The sequence below is a fragment of the Hyposmocoma kahamanoa genome, unplaced genomic scaffold (genome assembly GCF_003589595.1).
Source record: "Hyposmocoma kahamanoa isolate Upper Pololo Valley unplaced genomic scaffold, ASM358959v1 66, whole genome shotgun sequence".
NCBI classification, from domain to species: domain Eukaryota; kingdom Metazoa; phylum Arthropoda; class Insecta; order Lepidoptera; family Cosmopterigidae; genus Hyposmocoma; species Hyposmocoma kahamanoa.
In genome coordinates, this window is record NW_020653854.1 from 1,727,991 (window position 1) to 1,739,021 (window position 11,031).

Sequence of the window (11,031 nt, forward strand, 5' to 3'; positions counted from 1 at the left end):
TTTTAGTACTCTGTACTGTTTTTATAAAACAAAATCTAGAAAATTTTCATAAATTATTAATAGGTAATAGGTAAAAAGGTAATAGGAGGCATATAATTTTTCTGCTTGTGCCTTTCTCTCTTCCGAAGTCAGAGGACTTATTCGTAGAAAGCAATTTTCCGGGAAACCTCGGGGTAATAGGATCAATGTACAAATACATTTAAACAATTTTTTATCACACATATTAAAAATATAATAAAAAAATAACAAAGATTATTTCCAAATATTTAAAAACTATATATATTTTTATGTGTGTTCCCAGTCTATATACGAATCTAATAGGTTAGGTACATTACATCAAATAGAAAAAATGATAACGAATACTTACTTAAATATGGATTTAAAAATAATTATTTGAAAAATAAGTAGGTATATTATTAATTTTATAGGTTAAATTCTTGTAAGGAGACGCAGTGAGTTTTATAACAAATAACAAAACGATATACCGGATGTTTTTTCGTCAAAACATGCACATGTCGTTATCAGAATTATCCTTATTAATACTAAAAATTTAAATAAATAAAACTTTTTTGGCCGGCTCAAGCCGATTCTTCTTTAACAAGTGTACAATTTCTTTAGCTCTGCCCGCCACTTGCTCGCGTAATTAGAATTTAATAGGTAAGTAAGTAATAGGGTAATACTTACCTGGTCAATTATTCTTCTATCCGGCTGGATAGTAAAGATAGGCCGAATACCGGATAGTTAACGGATATCCGTTTCCTCTCTAATCAATAGCTTATCTTTTCAAATTTTTATTAAATTTTAATTATGATATAGTGTAGTAGGACGGGTGTAAAGGGCGGTAGAGGTTTGCGTGGCTATCTGGTGCCCCCTTACTTCATCCAGGTATCAAACGACGCAATTCGGTGAAGATGACGTGGTTTATTGTACAGAAGTTTACAATAGGCTTACAAGTGTGTCCAATAAAAGGGATTCGTCCTGTTGGATACAGGCGTGGCGTAGAGTCCACGACAAGTCCGGGTGGGTGCGAATGTTATATCTTGATCTTACAAAAAGACACTTATTCAGAGGTGTTAGTTCTTGTAACTTGTCCCTTCATTAGTAATGATGATAACCGTAGAAATGCAATCGTTGAATACATCAACAATAACTGTAGACAAGTAGAAAAATAGATCAATTTTATACAAAATACTAGTGACAGGATCTTAACATCGCGATTCAGAAATCGTGTTTTCTCTGCTAATGCCATCTAGCGGTAAACTTCGGAACTATTGTTAAAAACGTTGCTAAAGTTATTGTGTTACAATAGGAGTTACTACTATACTGTTGAAAGTCTGGTCTTTATGCTTAACTAACGGAGGGTAAAGATGAAATAATCTTCAACTTGCCAAAAAAGTCCGTGAGTTATCTTTGGACTCGGGACTATAAACATCGAGCACGTTATAGTAACGCCGTAGCCAATAAAAATAGGAAAAAAAATAAAATAGGAAAGTTTATCCTTTTGTTAAGTTTGTCTTTATTATCTGGTCGAGAATAGAAATAATATAATCTATTATTTTACCCTGAAAGAAATTGACAAACATCTCTGAAATACCCACCTTACCTACCTTAATATTAAAGGTGTTGTTGAAGCACATCTCTGGTGGAAAGGCAGCCTAATATTTCACGGCAGAAATAGATAATCTTAATACAAATTCAAATATTTTATTTCTGACAAGACATATTGGTCAATGAACAATACAAATTTACATACTGGTGTTAGTAATTATAAGTACACACTATGGGGTACACATGAAGTTTGGTCAATGTTCAAGGAACGAAATCTGAACGTGACCAGCAATGATAGTCAAGAGATTGTTACTGCTGCCACGCATTCTGCGCGTCAAAGACACCACTCGTTTTCGAACAAACCCATCTATATTTCATCAGCGAGCGCTAGAGAATCGCGGCAACCGCAAGAGCATCCGGAATATATTATACACAACTCTTAGGGAACAGAGAGCTTTCTGGGTGTAGTTGATCCGTAGGTTGCAGGTATAAAAGGTCTGGCAGTAAGCTTTAAGTATAGACACCTGGTAGCGCAATAATATTTATCGTCACTTCATCAGGTTATATAGTTTAAGTGTATGTATGTCCATTTCTTTTTCACGCTGTAGGTACAGCCTAAACACCTTGATGTGGGCTTGATGGATTTTGACATATGCGGTGTGGTTAGATTCGTCTTGAGTGTGGAAGAGTCATAGGCTATAAAAAATAGTGAGGACGGGATTATTTTTTTTTATCTTTCCAGTTAAATTTTTTGCAGTCGGGTTTTTTTTAAATATTTTTAGACTTGTTATTAACTATGATCCGCAATTCGTTTTATTATTTTTTTCTTCTTATTTCTTAATTCTTTTTATTTAATTCCGCGCTTTTATAGTTCCTTTAATTGTTATTAAAACATACACAAATAAAAGTTGTTGTGTAAAATGGGCACCATGTGATATTTTATAAAATAACGCGTTGTGTTCATTGAAATAACCCAGTTGTATGGCGGGATATCTAGGACGACAGCGATACTCGAGTATCGTTTCTCGGACAGTATTACATCGGAATCTAATACTAACATCAGAACTAGCTAGCCTTTCAATTACATCAGATTCAATTAGATTAGATCGAATAGAATAGATGTCTTTGTGTTGAAAGCCCTGAATAAAGACGAGTATGTACTTGTACCTTTATACTTGGGTTTAGTCGGAATATTGATAATCATAATATCATAGCCGATTAACACGTAGGTAATAACGTGTCAAGATCGTTAGAGATGAAGATCTCTTCTAGTTATGTAACTAGTTTCCCTTCTAGCAAATTATAATAAAAATTGGATGTTATTACATATTTATTCAATTATTACCAGGTATTCCACGGAGCAGCTAGGCTGATCCAAGCAGGCTCCGGGTCCAACAACCCTCAGAACGGACACACAGCTTCCCGACGATCTTTCAACGCTGATATCACTAAGGAGACGAAAAACAATGTAAGAGTTATTGCTTATATTTTATTATTGTACTAAGAATATGAACTACATTAAGCATAACGTGAATTTGGCTTACCCCATAAAACGCCGTTATGGCGTTAACCGAGCTTAAGAGTAAGCTTTTGTTTTCATAAAGGAAATAATTGTGCTTTATCACCACAATTCATAATTCACCTGAATCTAAATTTGATTTTACCACATCGATAGTAAACTTTATTAAATATCCTGTACTATCTAGAGAGTTACAAGTGTAATTTTATGTAAAAATTAAAAAAAAAACGGAAGAATGGCAAAGAAATTGGAATTGTCTTTAGGTCATCTAGTTAAAGTAGAAAGTTGCATCGAGAGCTAAGTAAGGTTGGCCATTGGGATAGCTAAGTTAATTCTTTGAATGACGAACACCGTGCTCGAGTGGCTTACACGCCGGTTTTCACGGCCGGGTAAAAATAGAAATCTTCTATATTGTCTCGGGTCTGAGTGTTTATGATACCGTCGTTGTTTCCGATATTGATAACTCAGTTGCTCTAATTACCTACTCAATTACTTATTTATTTATTATTTGGCTGAAGTAGCTTCCAATAATTTGGTCACCGGAAGCTTCAACGAGGCAGACCGTAGACTTCTTAAACAACCGTATTAAGATATGTTTTCACGTGTCCACAAAAGTAAAAAAAAATGGCGCGTGCTCCACCGCGAGAGCGTTCGCTCCACAAAAAGCTCAAATACTGATCTCGGGCTACAACTCTGTGTATTTTGCTGTGGAAATCCTGGGTCCTTAGAGACCACAGATGAGTTTCCATTCCGTCATTTTTACCTTTGTGAACATGTGACAACACATCTCACTAATTAAGTAATATGTAATAAATAAAAACAAAGGTTGCTTTAGAAGTTGTTGAAGCTACTTGTATCAAGGTACAAATAATATTCTCCAGTCAAACGCTGCACGTTGCATGTTGGGAAACTAGTTTTATTGCTAACTAATAAAATACTATGGGCCCCTCGTAAAACAGTCTTAATTTCTAACTTCAGCTTTAGAACCGCTTTATGGATGTGCACTTAACAGCGAAACTTAAGTCATTAAGTTAGAGGTAAAAGCACGTTCAGATTTAATCAAGCATCAAGCGTAGTAAAGATGTAACATTATGTTCTGAAGTGAAATTACTTACTGACAAGCTGTTGTTTTTTATGAGTAATTGTTTTTATATAAGTAATACTTATTTAAAAACACGGGATTTTTACGTTGTATTAGATTGAATCAAGTCATAGAATATTGTATTTCCTTTTATAAGGCATTTTGTTAAGAAAGCACTAGTATAATAAAAATTGCTTTCTCGTATCTTTATATATCTAGAGAATGATGCAATTTCGTGACACGAAATTCACTGTCAATGTCTCGGAAAGTAATATCTGTCAATATCCTCTCGTAGCACTTTCGTAGCATCAATTTGTCTCGACGTGTTGACATTGCCAAGTTAATATGCAGTTGATATCAGCACTGAAACCATGTTCGTGTAAGAACATTTAGGTACACTACTTTAGTAGGTACCAAGATTATAAACCGCACTAATAAATTGGTAGCTCCGAACCGTCATTTGTTTCAAATCCAAATGCTTGAAACATCGAAATAGGAATTTCTTTCTTAGGTTGAAGGCTTCATGTCAAACCCATTTTTATCCTTAAATTCTAGAGTTCTTCAAGGACCAGACCTCGAGCCATTATTCTTTAATGCATTTCGAATTATTTTACTCATTCTGAATTTTTGAATTGAATGTATGTTTAGTCTTTTTTCTATCTTTCTTCAAGTAACATAATTAAGTGAAAATATACAGAAATATCGTATTTAAATATAAAGAAAAATTATGGTATTTCGTATGAACCTTTATAACTAAAGAAGAGCGATCCGTAGTAATGAACTATCAGTTCAAAGAATTTAAAATATACCACAAAAGGTTTTGTGAAGAAGTAACAGCAAAAATTTGTGATTTTAAAGTTATGATTTATAATTTCAAATTAATGGTCAACATCGATTGGTCCTAAGTACAAGTACAGTCCTAACTAACAATTTGATAATTTTGATTTTGTAAATAAATGAAGCATTTCCCACAAAAAAGTGAAAATGATCGATATACAAATTTTTACTTTTGGTTTCTGAGACTCACTCACATACACTCTCAAAAGTGGGCCAAAAACGTTACACAACGAACGCCCGGATATTTGAAGTAAGTCGGCTCCATTGTTCAGAAGCTGTTAAGCATCGTGATGACTGGAACACGGAGACGCCTTTGCCCTCCAGTGAGACAATAGGCTAACGACAAATAAAATTATTTTCAGATGGATCACTACGCCTCTTACGCCGGTGTCCAGTATTCCCCTCTTGACATGGCAGAATATGTATTCTGGACTGGCGACGAGCGCGGGGTCACTACGGCTATTGAAGACTTCCTTCAGGACGGATTGGTACGTATCTACCTACGAAGCGTAACAAGCGTAGGCGTGATATCACTTGGAGTTGACATTAAGCTTAGTTTGTAGCATCAGGACACACGGCTCAAGGGAAGAAACCGTTCCTCAGCGACTACAGTTTTCTTGTTTATGAAAGTAAAGTTCCAGTTAATCAAAACTTGAGATTAAACAGTTATTTCACGAATGGGCAATCATATTATTTTTATTTTTGACAAGGTTAGGGCCTTCCTTTGGCATAACCATATACTCTTTCACAACTTATAAAAGTTAATAAACTCCATAATCTCTTACAAAATATCAGTCAGACCTTGTCTGTGTTTCTTTCCTACTTAATTCGTATAGCAGATCCTTAGAGACATGACCATGAAGTTGATACTAGATTACTTATTATCCCTTCAAGGCTGCGCTATGCTGTAAATTTCCTACGTTCCCATAGGGATTATAAGGGGTTTTATGCTCCCCTTCTAGTGCCGAAACATAGTGAAACCAATATCCAGCAAAATAAACGACGTAATCCAATATTATGAAAGTGCAAAGCTCTACTGATATGTCTATTAAATATATCTATTCGTAGATAGGTGCTTTTTTGTTCTTAATTATGATGTTTACATTTGTGTAGAATTCGGTTGCCTCTTACAATTTCCTAGAGTAGACACCGAAAGTCTTAAATATATTTTGTTCAAAATTTAATCGAACTCGCAACGAGAGATCCGCGAGTAACCGGGGCCCGATTTTACGAACCTACCCACAAGTCTAAAAAGTGTTAAAAATGACGAAGTGTTTTGTTCCTGACTGAAAGACCTTTTATTGGATAATGAATTCTACAGTGTAGAGGAATTTCTTTAAAAAAAATTGTAATTATATTTTTAATTTTGGACGTTTGTATTTTGAAAATATATAAAATTTTATTTGTATTTTTGTAGTTCGTATTTGTCTTAATTTGTCTTTTAATTATTTTATTTCATATTAACATTAAAATTATTATTTACCTTAATGACGATCATGTTATCCCTTGACATTATATTTCGAATTAAGGTATTATGAAATTGATAATATGAAATAAATGATTCTATTCTATTCTATTCTTAACTAAAGGGAATTTGTATATTCCGACGTATTAAATATATTTTCTTTATATTTAAAGACTTAAAGCCTTGTGTTACTTCTGGGATAATCCTTAGATCAGTTAATTTTGTCTTTGGCATTTCTGTTCTTTGAGCCCTAAGCTTAAATGCGATGACACGGGTGAATTACTTTGATGAGAGCAAAATGTGGGAGTAAAATATGGAATATTCTTGAAGCTGTTGAGATAAAAACTAATCTTGTTTGAACATAGACTACGTTCTGTAAAGAGATGCTGGTGAATATTTTCTAAGACTGAGAAGACTTTTGACTGGATAATTATTTCCACAGATGAGCAAGGAAGAAGCAATCGCTTTCTTACAAGAAATAAAGTTCAACATCGATTACCTTCGAGCGCATTACGCGCAGAACATGAAAGCTGTGGAAGAAAACGCTCAGCAGGAGAAACTAAGAAGTATGCTCTTGGAACAGGCTAATGCTAAGGTGAGTTGGTTAGACACTAATAAAAAGCTCTCAGTATCGGAATGAAAAAAAAAAACTGTTTAAAATAGTGGCTCAGACTTATCTATACTTTTAATTAAAGAAAACGAGTTTGCAGCCGCTAACTTTCCGGCTTCATTAATATAATAAATCCCTTCACAATATTGTAACGTATTACTACAGTTTGATAAAAGGTTTGCTGAACGAAATTTTGCAACCTGAAATTTTCGTAAATAACAGCGGGGAGTCAAATAACAATGTAAATGTGTTACACACCATTAACTGAACATGACCTTGAAATGTGATACGCCTTTTTGTTACACCCCCTGCTTATATGGATGACTATGGAAAAGCAATCATCTAAAAATAGCTATCCTGAAATATCCAATACATAAAATGTTGCCTAGAGCAACGGAGGAACGTCGAGTAATAAATATTAATAGCGTCGGTTACCTTCTTCACCGCGGGAAGACAGGGTAATTTTGCCCCAGCATAAAGGCATTGTTCACATATTCAATAAACGAAAGGTCGGCTAAATAATTATTGAATGAAATCAGGAGAATAGTAGTAACTGCGTTATAGGTCAGTTTGAAAGTTGTAATAGCTGTGGAGCTGTAAACCTAACTTAATATTGAAAAGCACTACCTTGTGTCGGCCGGCAATCCATTTGCGAAATTAAATTATGGATAGGTAAGTATGTACTTAATTAGCCTAAAAAAGACACGATGTTTACCTTCTTCTTATGATGGGCCTTGCCAGTTTATTACACAACATTAAAAATTAAGTGTATCAACGGCTGCGCTAACAGAATGACTTATAGTAACTACTAGTGTGTTTAAGAGGGAGCATGCCAAAAAAGTTTTGACGCTGGCTCCGCCCAAATTTGTGAAACAAATATATGCCTGAAGTTCGCGTGACATGCGACAGGAGATGTTGAATTTTGCGCATTAAAAGTACCAAATTCGTTTTAGCGGAATAACTCTAAAACTAAAGGGATTAAAAAAAATCCGTAGTGACAGTTCTCGATCATGCATAAATATAATTAATTATCTAATTTTTGTCCTAATAACCTGTAGCATTTCGAGGATGAATGGAAAAAATGTGAAAATTGGAGGTAATTTCGTGATTTTTATCTATCGAGGAAACTTTATTGTTTTATGTTTCTGATTAGTGTCTATGCTTGAATATATCGTGTAGTTACTCATACAATATTTTATTTTTAACTTTAAAGTGGATATACCCCTCTAAAATCAAATCGAAGATTAGGAATTTTTCCTCTGCTCCCTCTTAACTGTGACGTAATTTTAATCAAAAAATGGTTATTCAAATCTTTCAGAAATTCAATCTGGAAGTAATTTGGGCTCCACCACTTTCAGAGCTATTTCAATAGGGACTTCTAATTTTCAGTAATATGCTCGAAAAAAACTTCTTAATCAGCTGTGTACACATTTTTACAGTAGTAACTTAATGTCTCCTAAACAATTTGTTTTCACTCGGGGTCGCTCAATAACTGATACTACTGTTGCGTTGATGAAACGTATATTTAATGCATGGTAACACTCACATGATGCTATTGGTGGCCTTTTCAAGGCATTTAATTATGTGTTCCATGACACTCCGGTCAAAAAACTTTGCCATTATTGTGGACCGTGACTTCGTCCTTCTACAAAAAAATTGTATTTGACTGATTAGGTATAGAGGATCAATGTTAACGATACGAGATATCCAGGATCTGCAATTAGCATGCGCGTGCCTCAAGGTTCCACTCTAGGTCCATTTTTATTTTCAGTTTATATTAATGACTTCCTTAGCCTCATGAAGATATATCATCCATGAGAACATGAGATAATATTAATGTTTGCTGATGATACTTTCTAGCGTTGCTATGACAATGTGAACAATGTTATTTGTAAGAGTAGTAGTAGATTGGTTTTACATATAATAACCTGCTCCTTTATGTTTTAAAGTTCTGAGTGGCCCTGCAACTGCTATGGGCAGGCGTGAATTGTTCGTTCCATCACTTGGTATTATAAAAAAAGTGAAAATAACAAATTTTGTGAACATTACATTACTCAGTAATTTAGACAGACGGTTACAAACGTTATAGTTAGAAAAGAAAAATTTAACCTTAACGATATAGTTGTATTTTTGGATATAACTTCTGCATTGCAATGGGGCCCACAACGATTCAGTTATGCAATGTACGCGATTAAAAATATGTGAAATCTTTCAGACATGGAAACCGCTACATTGGTTTACTTTAACTGCGCTTTCACAATTTGTTCATTTAGCTTTCGGGTATAATGCCGTTAACATTGTTAGAATGTTTGTCCTGCGACAATGTGTGGTTGGGACGATTTACAATCCGGGCCCCAGAGATAAATTTAAAGAAATTCGCATTCTTACACTAGGGTCACACTATATTTTATGAAAATACAATTTATGTTAAAAAGAATAGAATTTTTTTTACGAAAAACACTAGTAAAACTATAACATTAATAGGAGAATAATAACAAACTGGCTATTGTTGACTGTCGTCTTAACAATGCCACAAATTATTTTAAAGGACATTGTATTATGATTCTACAATAAAATTCTACGAGGTTTAAACTGCCTCTGAGGCCGAACGGTTACCATGCCGGACTGCCATGCAGAGGTCCTGGGTTCGATTCCCAGGCCGGGAGAAATATGTGTATGGCCTACATTTATTTCTCTCGTGAGTTTGGGTGTAATTTGTGGTTGTCTATGTGTGTGTCCATGGCACCCGCGACACAGGGTTTCCCTAGTGCGGGGCTATGTTGAGTGTGTGCGTTATTATTATTATTATTATAGTGAGACAAAAATTTAACACTAATGCTCAGGCCACCGCGCGTTAGTGTGGTAGGATTCATTTATGAAGTCGTAACATTACAAACATTCCCGCGCCCGGAAAGCTTCCGCGGCCGCCTCTGTGCAGCTGGTTGACAAAAAAACCATGGTAGTGACCCATTTAGGTAGCTCTTGCAGGTTATATCCATTATGATATTTGAAATAAATATTGTAAATGATAAATATGTACAATGTTTATTTACAAAGAGCAAGCCCTAGAGATTCTTCTCACGGGAATTCGACTTACGAATTAGCATTAGGTATAGAATTAATAAATTAATTAATCAATGCGACGTAATAAAGATTATTCGAGTTTGAGGTACTTTTGTTGTATACTGCAAAGTAAAAAAAATAAAATGAATAACTGGGTAGGTATAACTGCCGTCTACTTATGTGTTAGTCTAGCTTTAATAAAACGTCTAATAGATATAACGATTTAGTTAACATCAAAAGGAAGTAACTCGGTTTTGCACTTGCGTAATTTTATTTCAGACTGGAATAAGTCCCACAGCGACAGCTATTAAAACAAGAATAAAGCTCGCGGTAAGCCCTACTATACGGCTTAACCACACATTAGAAAACCCATCAATGAAATACTAAAGGTGCTTTTTAACTGGCGAGGAGAAAGGGGATGAGGCGAGACGAGGATTGAAATTTGTATATGGCAAAAATTAGGTACTTCAGCCGCGCGTTTTTTCGCTAAACGAACTGAACAACACTGAATTGTCACTATCCACAACCACAGCGCGAGCTATTAATGGCAATTTTTAATGGAAATAGGCCAGCGAGATTTCAGTTTTCATCTCGTCTCGCCTCGCCGGTGGAAAACCACCTTCAATGTTCCCAATGTTCAATTAAAGTACGTCTAAAGTCGTTTGAAATACGACAAGTAATACGAAACCTAAAAGCCTATAAATCCTTTACTTACTTATAATGTAAAGCAGTTTCCCGAATTAATTATGCCTTTATGATTTAGTAAACTGCTGGCGGTAACCAGAAGTATTTTCTGAGAACACGAAACTTAATAAGTATCAATACGATAGAAAGAGTCTATAATAGTCGTTTAAAACTTAAAATTTTTGTGGAACTCTTGAGAAGAACTTGGTTTTGTACACTTTTCC

The 11,031-nt window shown here is 34.7% G+C and overlaps 1 protein-coding gene across 1 annotated transcript in view; it reads left to right on the forward strand.

The window, feature by feature from the left end:
• Window positions 1–2,803: 2,803 nt before the first annotated feature.
• The window catches only part of LOC113231836, a 12,950-nt gene continuing 4,722 nt past the window's right edge, over window positions 2,804–11,031 (forward strand). The window contains exons 1-5 of the mRNA XM_026466370.1: window positions 2,804–2,824; window positions 2,897–3,016; window positions 5,348–5,473; window positions 6,893–7,045; window positions 7,600–7,624. Of these exons, the coding sequence (XP_026322155.1) occupies window positions 2,804–2,824; window positions 2,897–3,016; window positions 5,348–5,473; window positions 6,893–7,045; window positions 7,600–7,624 (445 nt within the window). The remainder of the gene's footprint in view (window positions 2,825–2,896; window positions 3,017–5,347; window positions 5,474–6,892; window positions 7,046–7,599; window positions 7,625–11,031) is intronic.